The sequence below is a fragment of the Bombus flavifrons genome, chromosome 3, assembly GCF_040668555.2.
Source record: "Bombus flavifrons isolate JBK064 chromosome 3, iyBomFlav1_principal, whole genome shotgun sequence".
In the NCBI taxonomy this organism is placed as follows: domain Eukaryota; kingdom Metazoa; phylum Arthropoda; class Insecta; order Hymenoptera; family Apidae; genus Bombus; species Bombus flavifrons.
In genome coordinates this window covers 2670652-2697019 of record NC_138444.1, presented here as the reverse complement: position 1 = coordinate 2697019, position 26368 = coordinate 2670652, and the positions used below count along the sequence as shown (strand labels likewise).

Here is a 26368-nt window from a genome sequence, read left to right as displayed (position 1 = left end):
CGCGAGCGGGGCCGGTCTCCTCTTCTTCTTTTCCCGAGAGCTTTTCGCTTCTTAAAAGCTCTCGGAGTCGGTGCTTGCGACGTTAACATGCCTGAAAAATATTTTGTGTTTGCCGCAGATGAACACTTTACAACTGCGAATACTCGGGCAATAACGTCGAGTTTCGAGACAATCGACGACAACGGCCTTTCTCTACTTTCCCGATAACGCGCCCACGCGATTACTTTGCATTGAACCTAGCGAAAACTGCTACCCCGTGGCCCGTGTCTCCTCTTTCGTTCCAAGTATTCGCGCGATTCGTCTCGTAACATTCATCGTGGAATGTTAATGTACAGGAGGAACGACGCGTAACGAGTACGGTTCGATTCGTTTACTTCGCTTGGAATTGCTCTACTGAATTTTTACGCTTAATATCGAGCATCCGGTTGGTTCGAACATTTGGCCTCATCGAGTTCGATGCAGCCTTTCGACGCCAGTTCACGGTGGCAATGCGTCGGAAACTGCTGCAACCGCAATGCAGCTCCGGTGCAAAGAAAAATCGTTCGTAGCCGGATGCACCTGTCCTTTCTTTTTTTCGTTCCCTTACACGAGCATCCGTCGCGTTCCGTCAAATCCTATCGCGATGCACGTAACAAAATCGAGACGCTGATAATTACAATCGTTAGTAAATTTCGAGTCCCGAGAGTGTCCTTGTAAATCGATGATTCGCGTTGACGTAGACGATTCGTTGATATCGATTTTACGAACGAACGGAGTTTCTCTCTCTTTCTCTCTCTCTCTTTCTCTCCTTCGTACAAGCTGTTTTTCAGGCCAGGTGTAAAACGTTTTATCGTGCCAAAAAACTCATCTAGCCAGAGTGTAATTTCGAGTCCTTGCCGGTTAAGGAAGTCACGTGACGTTTAAGTCATGAATAAAAAATCAGGCTGCGGGGGGTCTAATGGAAGGCAGATTGACCCGATTAGATAAGAATCTATCGCGAAAGCTGACATAATGAGCGTAACGGATAGCGGTATAACAAATGGAGGAAAATCTGGCAGGCCAAGTTTCGCGTTAACTGCCGCGCCACAGAGGTCTATGTTCTACTTGCCGGCTGACTCTGTATCTTCACCTTCTACTACGCGCCTCTACGTACTTACACTAGCAGTGCCAGCACTACGTCGCCACGTTGAATGAGTCTTTCAGAGATTCTAGGGCAAACGTCGTTGATACCGTCATTTCATGCGATCATTAACGAATCAAAGTCGTTGATTGCTTTCGAGTTGGATGGAATTAAAGTCCGCGCATCTCTCTGGCCATCGTTCTCGAAAGGTATATCAGAAGTAGAAAAGGAACGTCAGAGAAGATAGAGTGGTCGACAGGATGAAAGGTTGTCGGTGAACGGGACAGTGAGATAACAAAGGAAGAGAAAACGCGAGAAAATTACGGGAAAGGAAGTTTCGTCTCTGTTTGAACGAAGCAGTTCGGACGTTATTGCGCACGCTCTTTTTACGTGTATTTCCCTTTTGTTCCACCTACGAGCAACTAGTCTAGATTTCTTCAGAAAGGTAAACGAACGCCACCGAGGTAAGTAAAATTACCGATGAAAATTATTTGAAAAGTATTCGCGTTCTGTCGCCATGTTGAAAACGTTGCAGTATTCGAATAACGAATATAGTATAACAAATATTACAGATAGAAAATGATTTAGTTTAATCTAGCAGAATGGCAATCTGGCAACGAGTCTCGTCACGCGATGTGCCAGCCGAAATGGTATAAACAGTTACGTGTCAGCTGACACAAAGCCCTAGAAAAGGGACCGTAGATGGGTGGCGGTGGAAGGTAAACTGGTAAGTCGTAGGGGATAGGGAAGGATAGATTAACCTGGTTAGATAAGGATCTAAAGAGAATGTGGCGGCATGATAGAGCCTCGAGGGTTAGCTGCAGGTGCGACGACGGTTGGTTGCAATAGTAGTTGCTTTCCTTTAAAGTAAGGCGAGCCTTTAATATCCTCCAGCAATTTCTAATATTACGCTTACTTGGGTAACGATAACAACTTTTTTCTCATTTCCTTCGATAAATTGCTTAAAGAATATTTTTACGTTCCATCGTACGATCGATTTCTTTCGTTTAGATCTCCCTTTTCTTTTGTCGCTTCGTATAACAAAACGACGTATCTATTGTGATTCAAATTTTCCCTTCCTTTTCTCTTTTCCTTACATTTTTCACGTTTTTAGGCGCGTTTACTACAAAGAGCGTGGAAAGGGTTGATTTGGTAGAAAAGAAGCAGAATAACGGGCAAGCAAAGTTGAGGCAGCAGCGTGCCTTTGTTGTTGGGAATTGCAGACGCGCGCAGATTCGTCGCGATTACGGTCTCGTGCGAATAAAGGCCAACGTCCTTATCAGACCGTTGATCTCGACACTTATCGATATCGAGATGTACTTCCTTTTTTTGGGGACATCGACGATCGGACTATTATTCAATTTCCAAGACTCGTTTATTTCTGTCCTATTCTGTCGTCGGATTAAACCACGATCGAATCTTTCGATAACGTGAAATATGCTGTCCGAGTTAGAATTCCCGAGCCTAAGCCGAAACGATTTGTCGTTATCGTCGAGAGCAACGGCTGTTTTACTCAAACCGGCTGATTCTAACGAAACTCGAATTTTTCATTTTGACGACGTTTTATATTTACGGTAAACGTATGTAAAAGAAACGTACGGTAGTAGTTGGTACGTAGGTAGTAAACGTACGAACCTGGAAGCTCGGGAAACGAGAGGGTCATCGAAAACTCTGCGAAGATTAACTGAAATCGTTAAGAGTTAATTAGCGCGAAAACGTGACTTCGCAACTATAGCAGCGTATTACGGAATCGCAAGCTCCCAGGCGTTTATGCAAACCAAGTGAATTTTACTCGATTCACATAGGATATACGATACGCGTGATATACGACCGGCTTTACGCTTAACGATATTCGTAGTATTCGACTATGAATTTTCTCGTTCAGCTAACCGACAACTAGACCGAAGCTATCCTCGGTGAGATTCGTAGTTTTCACGACCGTTTATTTTTCACGGAACAGGTAGAGTCTCGGAGGAATCGTTGAAAGAAGACCATCACGGCGCCCAAGTGATGGTTGGAGAAAGAAAAGTTGGAGAAAGGAAAAAATATTGACTCGACCCTGTTTGCCTCGACCCATCTGAATTTCATCTCACTTTCAGCGACGCGTATATAGTACGTATAGACGGGTTCTCGATCGACGTCGTCGCGACACACAGACGCTGTATTAACGGCACATTGATTCGGTCGCGAGCAGTGAAAAATAGTCGGACAACGGGAGGAAATGCATAATTGTGGAATCGAGCGTAGTTAGGTCACGGTTCCTATTTTTAGTCGGTACTGATTGTGAGTTCAAACGAAAGCAAAGGCCAGCCGTGTGTGTCCAACGTTTACTTTACGCCGTCGCTCTACCGTCTACTGCCACTTCTTTCTCTTCCTCCCCTTTTCCCGCCCTCCTCCCACCCCCAATTCCTCCCTATTTTCTCTCTTTACTCTCTTTCTTTCTTTTTCAGGTACACAGAAACATACACACACGCGTACCAACTCTCTCTTTGCAGAGCTTTTGACACGACCCTTGATCCGACAAAGCTTCGGCGCGCCAAGCCACGGAAAAACGAGCTTCCACGCGCACCAAGCACACGTCAATTTTCTTTTTGTCACGTGTATAACCTTGTCATTGTTTTTTTAACGCCCTCGACGACCATGAGAGTGTGCTGCACTCCCCGAGAGCGCTAAATATATTATGGGTGGCGACGCGCGTGAAACCATACAGCATCGCGTTTCAAAGCGTGTGCGCGGGAAAAGCCGAATGACAAATGGTCGCGGGAGAAAGACGAAAAGAAAACAAAAGAGCTAATGAGAATCGCGGCTCTTCGAAATTCAATTCTCCTTTTGATCCACGCTGCTCGAGCGTCGTGTCGAGTCGTGCGCTGAAACGATGATCTAGAATCATCACGATGAAATATCTTTCAGTTACCAGCTAGGTCAATACGGTGTACTATTTTTATATATTCTTATCTAGCGAACGAGTAAATAGATTTGAGAAAATATTATATCGAGTATTTTTCTTCAAAACATCTTTCACTTGTCAAAGATAAGCAGATATTACGATCACGTCGTTACACGGACAATCAACATGCACGATCGTTTGTTTTTATCGATCGCAACCTTGCGCATGATTCGGCTCGATTTGCTCGATTCCATCGGATTTTTCTGTGTACGACAGGGCAAATGTATGTCGAACGATTACAAACGATACGTTAGCGGATATGTTATTTAGCAAGTACAGGTCTTGCGTAACGCGTTTGACGATAAAGGACAGACCTTTTGCAAGCCGTGTGCGATCGATAAATTTTGTATTTGAATGTTTTCAACGAGCTCCATTATCCACTGGTTTCAATTCACCGTGTTCTCGATTCAACGTCTTCTCCTGCCGTCCCATTTCTCGCCTTTTTCTCTCAGCCTTCCGTATCGCGATACCCGTGAAAAGTGCGTGGAATATTAAAATCCGGCCTTTAGGAAAATCTGCGAACAAAGGGTCTGTGAAACGAATAAAGACGAGCACGATCCCTTGCTCCAACTATAAAACGTGATGCAGTCATCGCGAGACGAGATTTCGATACAAAGTCGAAGATCGTAATTGTAAGATCGGAGCGATAAAATCGCGATCAAAGTGGAAATACAAGTAGAGATCGAACGAAGAAGTGGCGACCTTCGCCGTAGATTTACCAGTTGACCTCGAACACGAAAATCCCATCTTCGATCTTGTGTGCATCCAGCGAGCTTAAGCCTATCGAAATTTATCACCAAACCTGGCAAACCTCTAGCCGACGTTAATCCGTCCCATATATACCCTGATATCCGTTTGTTGATCTTATCGTTGATCCGGTAGCTTCGTCGTCGTAACTCACGCGGACTAATACAACTATTGCGGAGCAATCTTTGTTTAAAATCGATCTCGTTCTTTTGCCAAGCTAACAGCTCTGGCAGGCAACAGCGCGATTTTTTTAAAAAATGCTGCAAACGGGAATACGCGCATCGATTTACGTGGATCGTCGATCAAGGCCCCTACTCGTTCGTACGATCGATCCATGTTTCTCCTATACGACCGATGTTTGCTGTTTGCACGACTTCGTCGTTCCGACCTACCGTTGTTTCGAGGTCGTAGCTGCCTCGACAGTTGTTGCCCTTAATTAAAAAGGTTCCTGCTTACTTCCGCGCAAAAGAATGCCACTTTTAGCTGAAAATCATCGGCCGTGGAACGACACAAAGGAATCTCGAGAACCATAGAGCTGCTGGAAGAACGCGAATCGTCTATGGATGGAGGATAACTTTGTTGGAGCCTTTGAACTCTTTTAAACGCGTTCGTATTTCGAAACAATTACTCGACGATCTTTCTTATCGGTCCCTTTTTACTTGAGCAAGGTGCACGATCTTAAGACGCCATTCACTATCGCGAGAAATCATCTCTTATCAGTCCTTGAAGCGGAACGTTACGAGAAAAAGCGTTCGTTTCGATACGCAACAACCGCGAGAAGGGTTACGTTCGCTGTACATCGCATATTACGTTAATCCTCGTAAAATGTGCAACGTAGGTGAGATTCCAAGAAATGGAGAATAAAACGAGGGACCAGGATTCTTTGAGACGAGAAGACGGGAAAAGAGAAAACAAGGATTGCTCGCGTCGCCCAGCCGCTGAAAATCGATCTTTTTCGAGTACAAGCGGCTGTACACGAGTTATCGTATCATCGGTTGCTTATCTCGGCTATCCAGCGAGCCTCTCTACAGGGAAATGGTCGGTGGAAAAATCCCGCCGGCAGGACTGATACAATTTTCTAGCGATTTTCGTCCGATACTCTTGGACTTCCGATAGGATGACACGCTACAAAAAATCATTGGCCTTCGGTGCCGACTATGTTCAAATCTGGCGAATCGAGTGCGGTAAATTGAGCGATAGCCGATCGCGGAGCGAATTCCTTCACGAGAAAACTACAAAGGTAAACTTACGAATTTCTAAGAGAACAAGCACCGTCCCTGCTTCTTCTGCCCTTGCGTCCAGCTCGGCAACAAGCACCACGACGAGAACAGCGGCGACAAGCGGAATACGAGGTTTTAGCCGAAACGTGCGTGCTGCTGCTGCTGCTTCGGCTGAGCCCTCCGTTTATTGGCCGCTCTTTTTCTCGCTCAAATTCTCTCGACCTTGCTCGCTTTTTTACCTTTCTCTTTCCTTTCTTCGATTATTTTCGTTATCTTACGTGACTCTTCATCGACGGCAAATTTTCCAACTCGAATCGGAAGGGCAAGTTGAACACCGACAACACGAATTAACGACGAACCAAACTGTACCTCGCTTATTACAACTCACGTGTGTTCCGCGAGCGAACAGTCGCTAAAACTTGATGGTTCGTGGTCGATGGCGAAGAGCTGAGAAACGACGGCAACGACGACGGCGACGACGACGACGACGACAACGACAACGACGACGACGACGACGGCGACGACGACGGCGACGACGACGGCGGCGACGACGACGACGACGACGATGACGACGATTTCGACGACGTAAATTGCAAGAATGAAAGGAATCGAAAGAACCACGCGAACAAGTAGGCCGGTTAACCGTTCAGGCCGCACTGACGAGTCGAGCCGTGGCAAGTAAGGGTGAACTGGTCTAGCATCCCCTCTCGGCTTTACCCCACTCTTACCCCATTCGGCTGGCGGTACACCACTCGGTTCCCTCTCTTGTGTTCAACCCCCAGCCGCTTCCCTCTAACACCCCTTTTCCTCCGTTTATTCACTCCCTTTTTCTTTTCCTTTTTCTCGCATCATCATCGTCGTTGTTGTCGTCTTCGTCGGCGTTCGATCCTTTTCCTTTTCTTCTTCTTCTTATTCCTTCCTTGCCTCTTCCCTTTCACCTTTATCCTGTTTTCATTACTTTCTTCATATCCACGCCAAATACTCCGACACAAGCTCTACCACCGCCACTCGCACACGCGCGTTTTCCCTATACTCCTCTCGGATTCTCTTTTTCTCCTCTACTCTTTGCTCCTGCGTGTTTCGACCTCTCTCCGAGAAAGATGCGTATCCGCCTAACGTTCGAATATTTACCAGCCAGAAGAATATTCGTTTTCGATATGGAAAACCAAGGTCCATCGCAAAATCATTTTACATATGTCATTGTTTACAGCGATAAGTATCACGGTGGCGATGAATTTATAGGTTTATTTAGAAAGGAAAAAAACATGATCGCGCGCGGTCAATGTTAAAAAAAGAAAAAGTTGAGGCTTTGTAACGGCATTCTTCTCTTTATCGTCATCTATCTCCGGCGGCCTCGCTAATAATCCACTACTACCAATCAAATTCTATCTGCTCTTTCGTTTCACATACTCGCGCAGAACTTTGTCAAAAGGAAATCTTCGGGTATTTTTCTTCGTTCCCTAGCAGCTTACCCATTCACGATTTACTACGTATCGAGAGTTTATTTGCCGGCTTACCTTCGGCCTTGCATCTAACCTTCGTTCTCATTGCTCCGATTTCAGGCTTCCAATAACCAAGTATTTACGCCATGACGATCGATACCGCGCGAATTTCATGGCCACCTAAAATAGCCTTTTCGGATTTATGGAAATTCACGCTCCGCTCGTGTTTAGATAATTACCGTTGGCCACGTATCACTTCATGCACAACCGATCAGCGCAACTGAATTTTTCGTCGTAGCTATTCTGAAACTGCGGGGTCTCTGCCTCGGAACGCAACGCTCCGATGCGACGATCCAAATATTTTCCACGATTCTCTCTTGTTCCTAGTTCGATCAGCGACGCAAGTCGACCAATGTAACGTAATTAAATGGTCATTTGTAGCGCTGCAATTACGCGGTACGTTATAAACGTAGGTGCTCGCCGTTAGCCCAATGAAATTGACATTTATCGTTGCACAATCGACGTGTCTCCGAAATTGTACAAGATCGTGCGTTGAATTTCTTAAATCGCGAAAGCAGAGTTGTTATTCCTTAAATAAAGAACGACCAGGGGTATCAGTATTGTTGTTTCTTAATTTCTTATATAGATATTTATCAGTCGAATCGATCGATTCCTATATCGCGCATAGGATAAGAGATCTTAAAACTCGAGTGTACGATACTGACTTGTATATAAGGAACGATGTATTAACGCGTCGTGATATGCAGAAGAGACGGATAGTGGTCGTGTAATTTATCAAAGCCAAGTGAGTATCTTGATTATCCGAGGACTATCGGTTCTACTTGGGGAGTGGGGTTTTATATTTGCATAAAAAGAACGTTTAAATTCCGCGTTAAAGCGAAATATTTCAGTCTTAATTGTCTACTTCTAAACCGCGTATTTTCTTTCACTCTCAGCAAGATGCGTTTTCTCGTGCCGATATTAGCCATCGTGTTGGCCACCTATCACACGTTCCAGCCCCATGTAGCCGACGCGCGACGTAAGTGAAATATTTTTGCTTTGCGACTTCGATTTAATCAAAAGCGAATTCCAAACTAAGAAGACAAATCGCTTCTCCTCATTAAGAAACCGTAGAGTACAATGCGTACAAATCAGGTCAACTTCGAGGATTTCTCGAGAAATTTAAGGAGACGATGAAAAAAGGAGATGAACAACATGGTGTTCCTGTTCTCGATCCTTTCATGAACAAGCACGAGCATATAGATCTCAATGAAAAGGGATTGTTCTCGTAAGCATATGTTTCGTGCATTGATTACGAAAAGAGAATCAAATGACATTAACCGACATCGATTTTCTTCTTCTTCGAACAGAGCAAAAGGAGACCTGGACAACTTACGCATAGCTGGTTTATCCGACTATCAAGTAAATCAAGGTGATTTCACGATAGCTGGTCTTAAAGCCAACGTAGCTCTTCTATTCAGGCAAATTAACATTATGACTCGCTACAATGTGAGTGGTACACTCATCGATGAAATTTCCTACTACGGACGTGGAAATCTCGCGTAAGTTTCTCTCAATTATTTCCTTTTATACATGTTTTATACAATGAATATAATAGCTTAGCCAGCATGCAGAAGCGCGTAAATTTACAATACTCGATTCGCGCTTTATCTCCGATCTCTGTAAAACGTTTAGATCTTTTTAGAATTGAATATCTTTTTACTACGCAAGTAACCGCATCTTTGAATAAAACGATAAAGCTTGGGAGCGCACCAGAGTTCGAAAAAACATTTATGTTCCGTCGAGAACACGCTCGCAGTCGGTTTTACAGTTTCTTAACGTCAGTAAGTCAGTATTACCGAAACAGACTAGCAACGCCCCCTGTCAGAAATTTCTTGTAATTTGCACATTGCATGAGCTACGTTTGATCGATATTTTCGAATCGCAATTGGGATTTTTTGAATTTGTACGAAGTATTTCACCGAATGAAAAGCCAACTGGATTTTTTCGAATTTCAGCCTCGTCATTAGGCAACTTAATGTGACGGCAGACCTGAAACTGGGGGTAAAGAACGAGAGAATGCAAGTTTCAAACCTCGTAATCCATGCTCATGTAAAGGAATTCGACGTAAGTGTTGTATACGATTATAGTGCGGATTTTTATGCAAATTGATATCGTTATGGACGCAACTATAAAAACAGAACTTGAATAGAGATCTGTCTTATCTTTAAAAACTATAACAAGTACGTTAGATATTTTATATCTTTTTATACATGTTTGTATTATTAAATATCGCATAAATGCATAAAAATCCACGGTTTACATATAATCCTGCAACAACCAGTGCTTCGGTGCTCCTGAAAGTCCGAATGGCTAACTTTGAAATGTTTACAGTGCGTTATCACCGGATTATACGACGACGAAAATTTGTCCAGGGTTATAAGCAGATCCATCACAAAGATGGTACCAGATTTGCTCGAGAAGTATCAAAATCGAATATCGCAATACGTGAGTAAGGTTGCTACAAATGTGATGAACAATATTCTGAAACAGTATACGCTGAAGGACTTGTTGGACATGATTGGCCATTAATCGATAATTCTAAATATATTTCCCCACATCTAGCAAATAAATTGGAGTAAACATAAACCTCTATTCATTTCCTTGTTCTATGTCGAAGCAATTCACTTCAGTTCAACCATAAAAAGGAGTGTGTCGAATACAAGCTGTGGCGGAAGTTAACCTCGGAAAATATTCGAGCTTTTAGCTGCGACTCCTTTCTTCGATCAGTCATTATCTCGCCACGGTAGATTAAGAAACGTTGCAAACTTTCCAGCAAGAAAATGGCGGTCTGAAAATTTGTTGGTAACCGATCAATTCTCGGATTTTCTTGTCCGCTGTTTCATCTGTTACGTTAACTCGTTGCCTTTTCTTCACTAATCCACCCCAGATCTCCTAAATCCGCGATGCGCCTTTAATCGACGTAATTAGTTGAAAATCGATGGGAAACCGATGTACCGAGAAAGATAAACTCATTTTCGGCGACAAACGAAGGGAACAGTATTACCATTGATTTTAGATTTCGTTGTTTCGACCGTTCGGTGACGAATATACAGGGTGTCACCGAACTGATGGAACAAACCGAAAGAAGGTAGATCTTCATGAAAAAATAAGTCGATAAAGTAGAGTGACATTCTTTTGTCCGAGGATTTGGTTTCGAGAACGTCGAGTTCGAAAATTCGTCAAGTATACTTAAATTTGGCTAATTATCGACAAGGTGTGAGTAAACAATCAATGGAATAAATAAGTGAAATAAAATTTTTTCATTCGGGGCATCATTTTTAATACACCTCTAACAAAGTCTTAATTCACTTTTGTTGGAAACAATGCGTATTGTGAAAATGGTGTATTCCGCAATTCGACTTATTTCGACTTATTTTTTCGTGTAGAATCAGTACCTGCTAGCGTGTATCATTAGTTCAGTAACGGCCTGTGTTCGGCTTCGTAAAGTTCGCATAACCTCCAAATGCAGAGACTAAGAACTCTCTGTTTGAAAGGAATTTAATTATATCACTTATAGAAAAATGAACTATTGACTTATGCGGTCTCTTTGATATCAACTGCAAAAGCACGGTGTTCCGAGAGTAACTTGGGCCAACTGAACTTCAACGTGTACCGTACGACTTCCTTTGATGCCGATTAGTTACGAACTGTTAAAGTGGAAATTTCGAGGCGGACTAAAATAAAAGTTTTTAAAATGTCGTGACTCTTACAGGAGGTTACACGAAATTTTTCTTCTCTTTATGGTGCACCACGAGTTGTGACAAGAGCAACAAGTGTCTGTTGAATGAAACTTACTTATTGGTTATCGAATCGCGAAAGAAAAGATTCCTGCGGATTACAGTGGACGACATTTTCACGAAACGAAACTAACTAAGCAACATGATTCACGTTGACAGGTGAAACATCGATAACTTTGTCTCTGATCTGTCGCGGTGTATCTTTTCCAAGAAGGACGATGATGTAATTGAGATTAACTATAACGTTATCAGCGCCTTATACAACTAATTAATAGGGTGAATCGTTTGCGAACGGGCACACGCACGATTCTCACGGCAATGAACCGTTTAGTCCTACTCCGTCGATTTTCTTTTTTTTTCTTTTTGTTAAAAAATGAGAGGAAACACCTCGCATCGGAGGAAGAGAAGAAAATTAATTGATAACTAAATCGGCGGAGCTGTATAAATTGTCGAGAAACGTCCTGTCTGGACGTGCAATCTGAAATTGAAGTTGGCGTTATACGCAGTGAGAAAATAAACGTTCTATCAAACAATGCCTACATCCGTGTGCTCTTTCGATTGTTGCAACCCGTTTTAATAGAGTCGTGTCGTGCAGACAAACAAAGATGCTTGCCGTGTTATTCCCGTGAGGGAAAAGCTTTGAAACCGTAAACGAACGAAGAAAATAGGCGAACCTGAATTCTGCCAGAAATAGGTTTGAAACTTAATTCCCGTGATACACGGTGTAGCACGGAAAAGTGGCGAGGAAAAACGGGTCGGTTCGAAGAAAACCAGTTGAATTGGAACGCGAAACAAGCGGTGGAGCAGACAGCTGACAATTACAGTAGTCGAATAAGCGAGACGGCTTCCTTCGAGGGACACCTGTGAATCTCACGAAAGTAAAAACGACCCGCACCGTCTAAGGACTAATCTCGTAACGGCGCGGCGACTTCTTTTTCACAACGTACAGCCGCCTGACACCCGGTATGTGCAGGCCAGGAACGCTTGTAAGTGGCGTGTGTGCCGTGTAATTACGAATTCTCCGTAAAGCGAGGAAAACGGGTAACATACCGTGAGGAGTTTCTCATTTCCGTTGAAACGTCAATATAGTCGCGGCAGATAGATATATACGAGGACAAAGGTTCGCGGTTGCCTCTCTGCCTTGCGTGAAAATGCTTTACCGGTTGTTAGAACGCGTGTCCGACCACCGCTAGGTAGTTTGTCGTTATTTAGATACAAGAACGATACGCGACTAAATCTAAGTACTTGAGTATATATGAATAGGGAGGATAGCATACTCGCCGATAGATAGAATATAAGAGAAACTAATGTTCTCTCTCCGACAATTCTGACTCGGGAACCTACAGGATGTAAAATAGAATCAATAACATCGTGATTGGGTACTATGACCTTACGCGAGTTAACGTCGGTTACACGCAGCGTATGTTATACTGTTTTAATTGTACAAGATTTCAATAAAGCCTACCGGCCTTTCTCTGCTCTTTCGATGTCTCTTCTGAGAATGCGTATCGTCGTCTTAATCAGGAAACTCGTACTGTCTCTACGCTTGGATGCGCCTTAACACCATTAATTGAGGGGAGATTAATTTCGTTACGCACAGCGTGATCTCGGAACTCTAATTGATAACATGACTGTTCTTTGAACTCTGTTCAGGAGGGGTTGATTCTTGACAAATTTTACAAAATGACTACGAAAACCTATCGATATCATAGTTGGACAACACGGAAAATACCGGCTACGTAGTAGCACTCCTGGTTTGGAACTTGTTAAGAGACACGTAACGTTCGATGTCTACGACCTACAATCTGGTCGATGGGTATTCTCCTTGAGACATGGCGTCGCATGAACGAATTATGTTTTGCTAGATTACGTTCATCGTCGGCACGCATAAAAGTTTTTCCCATGTGTCGTGGTTGTACGCGCGTAAATGCTGCGGGTCTGGCTACGATCATCCGGCATAATCGTTGCCACACGACACGAAACGACTGACCGCATACTCGAATTCGCAGAATGCAAGTCAGCGGCAGCCGCGTGTACACGAGTGAGCGTACGAAGAACGTTGTACCCGTTGCTACCAAATCGTAGACGATAAGCAACGTAGTAACAAATTGAAACGTTCGAAACTGTGTAACTTGCTGCCAAACATAGCGGTCATCCTATGCTACTCGATTCTCACACCTATGGAGAAATTATTAATAATTAAAATCTTCAGACATTGAGCGATAGAAGAATAATGTCTGATATCTTGTTTGTAAGTAAAATAACCGAAGGTTTTTTATCTTGTCCCGCGATCGTCCAATTATTTTATTTAAATGTATTTACCTTTAAGATGTTTAAGAAGTAACATTTTTTACACGCAAAACATTACTTATGGATATTTTAACATTTTTAAATAATTTTGCACGGAGTGAGTGTCTATCTACACCAAATCTGTCTACCAGGACGTACATATTTGGTCAAACCCTAGCATTCTTAAGATGTTCCTTTGCATTAGTACATATATTATAATTATTTATATTCATTCTTAGTTTACGCTTAAGCGTTTATGTCTAACTCTCTCTTCCTTTCCTTCCCTTTTTTGTACAAATATATACATACATTCACGTTTATTTTCTGCCAAAGTGTTTATCCTATAAATAGATAAATATATAAGTATGGATCATAATTTTCTAAGATCGAACCGAGCTTTCATTGTCTTAAATATCACATCGATGTAAAAGTTTTGGAAGTAACTTATAGAAGTTAACATGGCATGCACGCATGCGATCATTAATATGCAGGAATTCGTTGAACAATATCGCACGTGCCAGTTGCTTTCAAGAGAATCTTATCCGCAAAAATTATCTGTTCGCGACGTTGTTAAATACATTTATTTACAGTTTATCATATTCGTGGAAACTTATATTCTAATCTAACTTCTTTCGTAATCAAATATCTGCTGGAGCGCCCTTTGAACGATCGAGTAGTGGGACGTAGAGGGAGTAGGAGGAGTGCTGTAAACGCGCCCTGGTTTGCCAAATATTTTATTGCATTACATACAAAAATACGGACATTCTTTGGTTACTTATTTATACGCGTGTACACACGCACTCGCTATTCAAACCGTTTACTTTTGAGCGTCGAGTAAAAGCAATGTCAATAACGCAAGAGTCTCGCTCAAACGTGCCCTCCTAGTTTACCACACGTTTTCTTTCATAAATTTTATCGTCACGAATAACAAGAAGAAGATAGTGTGATGTTAAGTACATTTTTTTCTCTTACCTTGGGAAAGCGTTCGATAATTTACGGATTCGTCAATTTTCCTTCTAATCTAATCGTCGGCATATCTGCTTCGGCTAAATAGATTGGCAACGTGAGAATTAATCTAATGAACATTATGTCAAATTGACCCTGAAACGAGAATTTTGTAAGAGATGTATCGATTTATCGATTGCATCAGAGAAAAACGTCCTCTAATTCCTACGGATATATCTCGATTAAACGTGTCATAACATTTGCGTGGCATGTGCGCAGCTTGGATAACTACTGAATCGCATATGAAAAAGAAAAAGAATCGGATGTACCTTTTTGGGAGAAACACAACGGGCGGTTTCACGAGATCGTAGCATAATCGGTGTCTCGTCGAAGATGACCGAGGAGAACCGGAAGCAACCGAACGGGCACATGGTAACAGGCGGCTCGTTTTAAACTCGTGGTCCGTGGTCTACTGAAAGTTATCAAAGCAGTGGGTTGGCAGTTAGCCGTCGACCTTCAGAGTGGGTGTGTCGTTTGTATGTTACATTGAATATTAGTTGATGAACATAAATTATGCTACTACAGTTCTTCTAGGTTTTGATGTTCATTATCTTTCGTCTTCCAAGAAATAGCACGCGATGAGATTTACGGTTTGTTTCCGAGTGATAGGTGTGATAGGTAACTCTTGACAGGTGTCGGTGACGTACCATCGAGACGTCCATCGAAAAGTTGGATTAAACGAAAAATCGACGGATAGAAGAAGCTTGTGTAAATTCGAGTTTAAACGTGGCATGTACATAGTCTTGAAAACTGCCAAAACGCATATAGCAGAAAATCGGCGATGCCTTTTTTGGAAGAAATAACGGACGCTGACACGCGACCCTGGCACAGTTGTAGAATTGAGATTCTTAAATCACGACTGCCGAATTGTCACCCCCTGTAATAAAGAACGACCAAGGGAATTAGCGTTATTGCTTCTTTATCTTTTTATTATTTTTTTATTAATACGTAGGCCGATTGTATATCGTACAGATAAGATATTAATGCATGAAATAAGAGATCAAAACTCGAGTACGAAACTGACTCATATATAAGGAACGATGTATTGACGATCAATCTATTATAACATATTGTCAGGTAGTATCGTGTAATTTATCAAAGCTAAACGAGTATCTCGATTATTGGAAGACTATACTTCATAGTAGCATAAAAAAACATTTAACGTCCGCGTAAATCCGAAATACTTCGGTTTTAATTGCTTACTTCCTAGTTGTGATTTTGTTTCAGTTTTATTATCTGTTACGCATTTGTATTAGGCGACATGTTCCGTAAGTAGAATAGTTTTGCTTTGCAGTTTTGATTTAATCAAAAGTGAATTCGATTTATATAAAATAAATCGTTTCTGCTCATTAAATAGCCGGAGCGAGCAGTATGTTTAAGTTGGGACAACTTAATGGATTTCTCGAGAAATTTAAGGAGATGATGGAAGAAGGAGATGAAAATCTTGGTATTCCGGTTCTCGAACCATTTGTGAGCGAGCACCTGGATATAGATTTGAAGATAAGGAGATTGTTCTCGTACGCATATGTTTCGTGTATTAATTACGGAAAGAGAATCAAATGACGTTAACCGACATCGGTCTTCTTCTTCTTCTTCAAACAGAGCAGAAGGACATCTAGAGAATTTACGCATAGATGGTTTGTCTAACTATACAGTAAAGCGGGCTGATTTCCCGATGGCCGATTTTAAAGCCAAAGTAACTCTTCTGTTCCACGAAATTAAAATTGAGGCTCGCTACGATATGACAGGTACATTCCTCGATGAAGATTCCTTCCACGGATGGGGAGACCTCGCGTAAGTTTCTTTCAATTATTTCCTTCTATACACGTTTTATACAATGAATATAATAGCTTAGCTAGCATGTAGAAGTACGTAGATTTATAATACTCAATTCGCGCTTTATCTTCGATCTCTGTAAAACGTTTAGATATTTTTAGAAAACGAATACCTTTTTACTACACAAATAAACGCATCTTTTAATAAATCGATAAAGCTTGGAAGCGCACCACCTTTCGAAAACACATTTATGATCCGTCGAGAACACATTCGCAGTCGGTTTTACAGTTTCCTAACGCTAGTAAAACAGTATTGCCGAAACGGACCAGCAACGCTCGGAGATTTCTTCAGTTTATAAATTGTGTAAACTACTCCTGACCGCTGATTAAAAAGGCAACTGTATTTTTTCTAACTTCAGCCTCCGCATTGAGGGACTTAAAGTGACAACGGACCTGCAACTGGAGATAAAGGAAGGGAGGCTACACGTTTCAAATCTGGAATTGCAGACCACAGTAAGGGAATTCGACGTAAGTGTTGCATATGATTACAGTGCGGATTTTGATGCAAATCGATGTTGTTATGGACGCAACTATAGACACAGAACCTAAAGAGGGATTTGCCTTATCTATAAAAATTACAACAAATACGTTCTTAAATACCGCATAAATGCATAAAAATCCGCAGTTTATATATGATCCTGTAACAACTAGTGCTTCGGTGGTCTTGAAGGTCCAAATGGCTAATTTTAAAATATTTCCAGTGTGATATCTCCGAATTATACGTCAACGATGATTTGTCCGAGGATATAAGCGAAACCATCACTGAGGAGGCACCCAATTTCCTCGAGGAGAATCAAGATCGAATATCGCGATACGTGAGCAAGATTGTGAAGAATTTGCTGAACGATATACTAAAAGAATATACGCTGGTAAACTTGTTGAACATGATTGGCGGTTAATCGATAATTCTAAATATTCTTTCGTACTTCTAACAAATCAATTGGAGTAAAAATAAAATCTCTGTTTATTTCCCTGTTCTATATCGAAGTAATTTACTGCAATTCAACGATCAAAACGAGTGTGTCGAATACAAGCTGTGGGGGAAGTTAACCTCGGAAAATATTCGAGCTTTTAGCTGCGACTCCTTTCTTCGATCAGTCATTATCTCGCCACGGTAGATTAAGAAACGTTGCAAACTTTCCAGCAAGAAAATGGCGGTCTGAAAATTTGTTAGTAACCGATCAATTCTCGGATTTTCTTGTCCGCTGTTTCATCCGTTACGTTAACTCGTTGCCTTTCCTCCACTAATCCACCCCAGATCTCCTAAATCCGCGATGCGCCTTTAATCGACGTAATTAGTTGAAAATCGATGGGAAACCGATGTACCGAGAAAGATAAACTCATTTTCGGCGACAAACGAAGGGAACAGTATTACCATTGATTTTAGATTTCGTTGTTTCGACCGTTCGGTGACGAATATACAGGGTGTCATCGAACTGATGGAACAAACCGAAAGAAGGTAGATCTTCATGAAAAAATAAGTCGATAAAGTAGAGTGACATTCTTTTGTCCGAGGATTTGGTTTCGAGAACATGGAGTTCGAAAATTCGTCAAGTATACTTAAATTTGGCTAATTATCGACAAGGTGTGAGTAAACAATCAATGGAATAAATAAGTGAAATAAAATTTTTTCATTCGGGGCATCATTTTTAATACACCTCTAACAAAGTCTTAATTCACTTTTGTTGGAAACAATGCGTATTGTGAAAATGGCGTATTCCGCAATTCGACTTATTTCGACTTATTTTTTCGTGTAGAATCAGTACCTGCTAGCGTGTATCATTAGTTCAGTAACGGCCTGTGTTCGGCTTCGTAAAGTTCGCATAACCTCCAAATGCAGAGACTAGGAACTCTCTGTTTGAAAGGAATTTAATTATATCACTTATAGAAAAATGAACTATTGACTTATGCGGTCTCTTTGATATCAACTGCAAAAGCACGGTGTTCCGAGAGTAACTTGGGCCAACTGAACTTCAACGTGTACCGTACGACTTCCTTTGATGCCGATTAGTTACGAACTGTTAAAGTGGAAATTTCGAGGCGGACTAAAATAAAAGTTTTTAAAATGTCGTGACTCTTACAGGAGGTTACACGAAATTTTTCTTCTCATTATGGTGCACCACGAGTTGTGACAAGAGCAACAAGTGTCTGTTGAATGAAATTTATTTGTTGGTTATCGAATCGCGAAAGAAAAGATTCCTGCGGATTATAATGGTCGACATTTTTGCCGTATGAAACTGTTGAAGTAATTATTTCTAGCAAAACTTTACATCTTCTTCTTTTGTATGCCCGTGATCTGGACATCGCCGTTACGGAAAAAATAGAATTTAGTGAAGCAAAATATTAAAAAATGTAGAGGACCATATTATTGTACCCTTGAATATGAATGTTGTTTTGGGTCACAAGGTCTAGAAACAAAACAGCTATAAGTAGATTTTTATTGCTGTTTCTTGTAACTTTTATCTAGAGTTACACACCAAGGTTAATTTTTTGGTAATGTCCTTTGTTATAAATGTATCAACGTGCTCCGTAACAACTCCTGTTGTAATGTAACACTGCTAGAGTAAGGATCTGGATCAGCATACACTACACCTGTACCTATACTTACTTCAATATATATTTCTTTTACATATACATCCACGCGTTCCTCAATCAGATAACCTCAACAAAAACTAATTGAGCAATATGATTCACGTTGACAGGTAAAACGTTGATAACTTTGTCTCTGATCTGTCGCGGTGTATCTTTTCCAAGAAGGACGATGATGTAATTGAGATTAACTATAATGTTATCAGCACATTATACGACTAAATAATAGGGTGAACCGTTTGCGAACGGGCACACGCACGAGTCTCACGGCAATGCACCGTTTAGTCCTACTCTGTCCTTTTTCCTTTTTTCTTCTTTTTGTTAAAAAATGAGAGGAAATACTTCGCGCCGGAGGAAGAGAAGAAAATTAATTGATAACTAAATCGGCGGAGCTGTATAAATTGTCGAGAAACGTCATCACTCGACGTGCAATCTGAAATTGAGGTTGGCGTCGTACGCAGCGAGAAAATTAACGTTCTATCAAACACTGCCTACATCCGTATACTCTTTAGATTGTTGCAACCCGTTTTAATAGAATCGTGTCGTGCAGACAAAACAAAGATGCTTGCCGCGATATTCCCGTGAGCGAAAAGCTTTGGAACCGTAAACGATCGAAGAAAATAGGCGAACCTGAATTCTGCCAGAAATAGGTTTGAAACTTAATTCCCGTGGTATACGGTGTAGCGCGGAAAAATGGCGAGGAAAAACGGAGCGGTTCGAAGAAAACCAGTTGAATTGGAACGCGAAATAAGCGGCGGAACAGACAGCTGACAATTACAGTAGTCGAATAAGCGAGACGGCTTCCTTCGAGGGACACCTGTGAATCTCACGAAAGTAAAAACGACCCGCACCGTCTAAGGACTAATCTCGTAACGGCGCGGCGACTTCTTTTTTTACAACGTACGGCCGCTTGACACCCGGTATGTGCAGGCCAGGAACGCTTGTAAGTGGCGTGTGTGCCGTGTAATTACGAATTCTCGGTAAAGCGAGGAAAACGGGCAACATACCGTGAGGCGTTTCTCATTTCCGTTGAAACGTCGATATAGCGACGACGGAGAGATATATACGAGGACAAAGGTTCGCGGTTACCTCTCAGCCTTGCGTGAAAATGCTTTACCGGTTGTTAGAACGCGTGTCCGACCACCGTCAGGTAGTTTGTCGTTATTTAGATACAAGAACGATACGCGACTAAATCTAAGTACTTGAGTATATATGAATAGGGAGGATAGCATACTCGCCGATAGATAGATAGATAGATAGAATATAAGGGAAACTAATGTTCTCTCTTCGATAATTCTGACTCGGGAACATGCAGGATGAAAAGTAGGATCAATAACATCGTGATTGGGTACCATGACCTTACGCGAGTTAACATCGGTTACACGCAGCGTATGTTATACTGTTTTAATTGTACAAGATTTCAATAAAGCCTACCGGTCATATAGCCTTTCTCGGCTCTTTCGATGTCTCTTCTCAGAATGCGTATCGTCGTCTTAATCAGGAAACTCGTACTGCCTCTACTCTTGGATGCGCCTTAACACCATTAATTAAGGGGGGATTAATTTCGTTACGCACACCGTGATCTCGGAACTCTAATTGATAACATGACTGTTCTTTGAAGTCTGTTCAGGAGGGGTTTGCTTCTTGCCAAATTTTACAGAACGACTACGAAAACCGTTTTATAGCCGTATAATTAAAGGAGTCTTACCTGAATTTACAAACGAAAACCTTTCAAGTTTCTAGCTTGTGGACGCGATCATATCGATATCACAGTAGTTCTACTATCGTACTCGATATCTTTGCTGATAAGTGCATCTTTCGATGATTCATTTCGAAATAAAGCCGCTTACACGCGATACACTGTATTAAATGCTATGTTTTAATGTAACTGTTCCAACAAGATGATGTCAAGGGCGGACGAAAACGGTCGATCCCACACGGTGACAACTTAGGCAGATTAATTTCAGAGGACGATAAACAACGTGTTGGACAACACGGAAAATACCGGCTACGTAGTAGCACTTCTGGTTTGAAACTTGTTAAGAGACACGTAACGTTCGATGTTTACGACCTATAATCTGGTCAATGGGTATTCTCTTTGAGACACGGCGCCGCATAAAGGAATTACGTTTTGTTCAAAAAAAGCGAATAAGAATTAAGAATCGAAGAAATCGATCGGACAAAGTCCGACAACCTCCTGCGCTACGTTTTCGAATCGAGATGAAGTCGCGTTAACCGATCGTTTCAACCGATAGCGATATACCATAGAATAAAGGATGTGTTTTTAAAGGTATAAATAAAAAACTGGTTCTACTAGAAAGACTACGTTCATCGTCGGCACGCATAAAAGTTTTTCCCATGTGTCGTGGTTGTACGCGCGTAAATGCTGCGGGTCTGGCTACGATCATCCGGCATAATCGTTGCCACACGACACGAAACGACTGACCGCATACTCGAATTCGCAGAATGCAAGTCAGCGGCAGCCGCGTGTACACGAGTGAGCGTACGAAGAACGTTGTACCCGTTGCTACCAAATCGTAGACGATAAGCAACGTAGTAACAAATTGAAACGTTCGAAACTGTGTAACTTGCTGCCAAACATAGCGGTCATCCTATGCTACTCGATTCTCACACCTATGGAGAAATTATTAATAATTAAAATCTTCAGACATTGAGCGATAGAAGAATAATGTCTGATATCTTGTTTGTAAGTAAAATAACCGAAGGTTTTTTATCTTGTCCCGCGATCGTCCAATTATTTTATTTAAATGTATTTACCATTAAGATGTTTAAGAAGTAACATTTTTTACACGCAAAACATTACTTATGGATATTTTAACATTTTTAAATAATTTTGCACGGAGTGAGTGTCTATCTACACCAAATCTGTCTACCAGGACGTACATATTTGGTCAAACCCTAGCATTCTTAAGATGTTCCTTTGCATTAGTACATATATTATAATTATTTATATTCATTCTTAGTTTACGCTTAAGCGTTTATGTCTAACTCTCTCTTTCTTTCCTTCTCTTTTTTGTTCAAATATAAACATACATTCACGTACATTTTCTGCCAAAGTGTTTATCCTGTAAGTAGATAAATAAATAACGATTGTAATTTTGTAAGATCGATCCGAGCTTTCATGATCTTAAAATTCATACTGATGTAAAAGGTGCGGATGTAATTTATAGAAGTTAGCTCGGGATGCACGCAAGCCATCATTAATATGCAGGAATTCGTTGAACAATATCGCACGTGCCAGTTGCTTTCAAGAGAATCTTATCCGCAAAAATTATCTGTTCGCGGCATTGTTAAATACATTTATTTGCAGTTTATCATATTCGTGGAAACCTGTACTCTAATCTAACTTCTTTCGTAAGCAAATATCTGTCGATGCGCCCTTTGAACGATCGAGTAGAGGGACGCTGTAAACGTGCACTGGTTTGCCAAATATTTTATTGCATTACAAAAAAAAAAAAAAATACGAACATTCTTTGGTTACTTGTTTATACGCGTGTACAGATGCACCCGCTATTCGAATCGTTTTACTTTTGGGTGTCGAGTAAAAGCAATGTAAATAACGCGAGTCTCGCTCAAAGGTATCGTCTTAATTTCCCAGACGTCTTCTTTGGGAAATTTTATCGTTACGAGTAACAAGAAAACAATAATGGCATGTGAAGTACAACGCTTTTTCCTCTTACCTTGGGAATGCGTTCGATAATTTGCGGATTCGTCATTTTTCTTTCAACGTAATCGTCGGTTTATCTGCTTCGACTAAGTAGATTAGCAAGACGAAAATGAATCTAATGAACATTATGTTAAATCGATCCTGAAAGGTTAGTTTTGTAAGAGATGTATCGATTTATCGATTGCTTCAGAGAACAGCGTCCTCTGTTTCCCACGGACATATCTCAATTAAACGAAGAATCGATGAATAGAAGGATCTTGTGTAAATTTGAGTTTAAACGTGTCATAACATTCGCGTGGCATGTACGTAGTCTTGAAAGCTACTGAAACACATATAGAAAAAAAAACAATCGGCTGTACCTTTTTGGGAGAAACACAACGGGCGGTTACACGCGACCGTAGCACAGTCGGATAGTCGGTGTCCCGTCGAGGATGGCCGAAGAGTGCCGGATTGAACCGAACGGGCACGAGGCAACAGGCGGCTCGTTTTAAACCCGTGGCCCGTGGCCTACGGGGAGTTTTCAAAGCAGTGGGCTGGCAGTAAGCCGTCGGCTTTCATAGCGTGTGTTTCGCTGGTGCGTTGTATACCGGTTGCTGAACGTAGGTTATGTTACGATCGTTCTTCTAGATTTCGATATTCAACGTTTTTCCTCTTCTAGGATACAGCACGCGATACGATTTACGATTTGTTACGATTTCTGAGTGCAGTCTCGTAATAGGTGTTGTTGATGTAACATCGAGACGTTTGACGTAACGTTGTTGAATCTTGTAATGCTTTACGAGAAACATTCGTGAGTATATACGCTTTGGTTGAAATTATCGGTAATCGTGCGAGGTTGAAAGATATTAGCTGTATAATCGACGTGGGACTTTGTCGAAAATAGAGCTGGTGTAAAAAGGAATGGTTTTCACGGAAAGTGACTGAATGGTTGAACGATTTATCGGTTAAGAAGAAAAAGAGCGCGCGGCGAAAGCCATTTGAAACCACCCAGTAAACACGCAGTCTTCTCGAGTAGACGAAAGTTTATGTTTGACGACAAATATCAAACGAATCGGTTAAGATCGCCGGCGCGTACTTAGTGACGGGAGTCGTTGTATTTATCTTTGGACGTTAACGGTGCTGAAGTGAGAGATATCGGTTTTCTTTTGGAGAAAAGTCTGCTGTGGACCGTTGGGACGTAATTTTCACCCTGGAAACTTGGTCATGGCGGTTCTCGGATTCGAAAATCACGGAATCTGAAACGTTTCCCCGGCTTCCTGGTAAATTGGTTTTTCGTCGAGATCTGAAGATGACGACACCGGTCGAGCGGGGACTGCTTGTCTTGTCGCTCCTCACTGCGATCTGTCAAGGCAACGAACTTAAGGACTACTGTTCCAAGCACAAATTCGATAATTTACCACCCGGTGGCCTCAGGTTTACGAAGGAGGTCGTGACAACAGAGTACGCGAACATCGGAGCGTTCAAAGCGCTTCACTGTTGTCTACGAGGATACAGGAGTATCGAATGGTGAGCGTCACTTTATTTTCCTAATGTTAAGATTAAGAAGATGGTGTTAAAATAATGTTAATGAAATTTGAAAATTGTGAAAAGAAAGAACACCGCGTATGTAGATTTATCAGAGGGAGTGTAACCGATGAAAACACGAGCCGCGCGTGGAATCTCGAGCGAAGGTTAAACGATGTGTCTGATCAAATTGATTTGAATCGTAATTAACGCATAGGTTGCTCGGCCTATTTTCATTTTCAAGCTTAACGTAGCTTCGCGTCGATGAGATACGAGAAACACATAAATCGCAGTCCCGCCGACGGAAGAAGTGTAACGGAATATCCCATGATTTTACTTGGATATCCTGGCTGCTCTGAGTCACGCTCTCAGGATTTGAATGACATTCGCGTAGGCTGATGCAATTTCTTGCCACTTTTTTTTATCAAACTCGACGAATACCTGCAAGTGTGTCCACTGTTCGCTTTCACTGATTTACTACATTTACGGAATACATATATGCATATTCTTTTTTTTGTTTAAACCATCATCAGAGCATTACGTTAAACCGGTTATTAGTCTGTCATAGAATACGCTCGATTTAAAACAAACATCGTCTTTGACAAAGTACACATCGGCTGAACAGAGAAACACGAAGAGGACTTGGTAAATGGTTTCCGAATAAACATTGGGAAGTTGAAGAGACGCGTACTCTGTCCTCTAAAATGGCGTATGGTTTGTCAAAAGCGTAACAGGTTTCCAGTGGAAAGGATATTCACGTTGGAGATAATCGTAAAAAGGAGAGCGAAGAAGCGATCGGTTATTGGAATTGTTGGGGACGCGGTGTGGTGCGGCGTTGTGCGGCGCGGTACGGTGTGGCGACGAGGCAAGCGAGTCACGTCACGTCACCCGGTAATAACGTTTCTGCGAAGCGCTTGTTTATTCCACGATAAATCTAGAAACACGGTACGAAGTACGAGATGAAAATCGCTGTAGGGGGTCGCAGTTTGAGACGCGTTCGGCTGTCCCCTTCGTAACCGCAAGGCGAGCTAACAAAGACACGGTTCCGAGAAGAGACCTTCGAAGGGTCGACCGGCCGATTTGCCGAATCCCTTCCGCACCGGGAACTTTATTATTCCTGGGACAAAGTGGGATTTTAGCTTGGCTATTGTGCGCTGCGCGCGCGTTCTCGGTATACTCCTCCAGGTGTCAAACGGTATAGTTGTTGCACGCATTCACTGGCCTCTGCTGCTCTCGAGAAGGAGAGGTTGTCGCGTCTGGTTCTCGAAAAGTCCGAGGGTTAACGGACGTGTGGCCATGCTCCCGCTCCCGCTCTCTGTCCACACCTGTTACGTCTCTATCGAGCGTGTCCATCTAAAGCATGCCGCTTCCCGACGATGAACACGCACGAAATTATGCGGATGTTCGTTCGCAGGTCGCCCAACTTTCTCTCTCTTTTTCCGATCCTTCCATCGATTCTGTCTAATCGATTCCAACGGGCCGTCGTCCTGTCTACTGTCTATCCTGGTCGATATCGTTTTTACGGATAATTCTCACGCGCATAACTTGAAGTACGTATCCCTTCGATTTTTTACATTTCATTTCGTATGCTGCGGTGATTCTTGTCTGCGGTAGTTAAACGTCGGAAAATCTGATTACCAGTCGTTTCGCGTTCTCCGAAATACCGATTCTTAGATCGACGTGTTCGATGTGTATCTGCTGAACGTTTCTGTAACTATGTACCTGTGCTGCTTTGCCTACCAGGCTTTCCGCCATCTTGAATGCACGAGTATGCAAGCGAGTTTCGCGACGGACAAAAAATCGTGAGTACGAATCGAAAATGACGCGCGACAGCACCGGTGCTTTCATTTGTATCATAATTTCGGCGAAAATATTAGAAACCACTGCATCGTCGTTTTTCCCTCGATTCTTCTTTACGATTCGCATACTTGCAAACGAGCGTTTCTTTCGGGCGTGTTTGCAGAGTGCAAGGACGAAAAAATCAGCCTACGAGATGGCCATTTTGAAAAAAAAAACAACTGCTCGTAGCCGTAATCGGCGGGAAGCAAAGAGAAAAGGGAAAAAAGATAGCCAAGATTCCACTCCTTTTCCTGGGCTCCGACGTTTTTTCCGCTTTTTGCTTTTCCCCGTAAGCGATTTTCTCCCTTTCTTCTTCCGGCGCGTATCGCGTCGATGACGATTCCGAGAAAGAGGAACACGAGGGT

The 26368-nt window shown here is 42.0% G+C and overlaps 5 protein-coding genes and 1 long non-coding RNA gene across 8 annotated transcripts in view; 3 read left to right on the top strand and 3 right to left on the bottom strand.

Moving 5' to 3' along the window:
• Positions 1-6747, bottom strand: part of LOC138190133 (acetylcholinesterase) — a 30862-nt gene extending 24115 nt beyond the window's left edge. Inside the window, exon 1 of one of the 3 annotated variants that reach the window (XM_069132693.1) lies at positions 6044-6747. The gene's annotated coding sequence lies outside the window, so the exon portion shown is untranslated. The remainder of the gene's footprint in view (positions 1-6043) is intronic. The other 2 variants (XM_069132690.1, XM_069132692.1) reach the window with 2 other exon arrangements.
• The window catches only part of LOC138190134 (transcription initiation factor TFIID subunit 6), a 115498-nt gene that overhangs the window by 41865 nt on the left and 47265 nt on the right, over positions 1-26368 (bottom strand). The window lies entirely within an intron of this gene.
• Positions 8347-10104, top strand: LOC138190153 (uncharacterized). Its single transcript, XM_069132737.1, has 5 exons — positions 8347-8494; positions 8581-8743; positions 8826-9017; positions 9474-9582; positions 9850-10104. The coding sequence occupies exons 1-5, from the start codon at positions 8416-8418 to the stop codon at positions 10045-10047; spliced, it is 741 nt and encodes a 246-aa protein (XP_068988838.1). The 5' UTR covers positions 8347-8415; the 3' UTR covers positions 10048-10104.
• On the bottom strand, positions 14300-15162 carry LOC138177954 (uncharacterized). Its single transcript, XR_011172578.1, has 3 exons — positions 14819-15162; positions 14517-14645; positions 14300-14425 (listed from the first exon to the last, which is right to left on the bottom strand). It is a non-coding gene; the product is annotated as an uncharacterized LOC138177954 (long non-coding RNA).
• Positions 15281-17341, top strand: LOC138177953 (uncharacterized). Its single transcript, XM_069109315.1, has 5 exons — positions 15281-15817; positions 15907-16066; positions 16152-16343; positions 16744-16852; positions 17086-17341. Exons 1-5 carry the CDS (start codon positions 15811-15813, stop codon positions 17281-17283), a joined length of 666 nt encoding a protein of 221 aa, XP_068965416.1. The 5' UTR covers positions 15281-15810; the 3' UTR covers positions 17284-17341.
• Positions 23182-26368, top strand: part of LOC138190142 (interleukin-1 receptor accessory protein-like 1-A) — a 123646-nt gene continuing 120459 nt past the window's right edge. Inside the window, exon 1 of the mRNA XM_069132710.1 lies at positions 23182-24167. Within this exon, the coding sequence (XP_068988811.1) occupies positions 23950-24167 (218 nt within the window). The 5' untranslated portion in view covers positions 23182-23949. The remainder of the gene's footprint in view (positions 24168-26368) is intronic.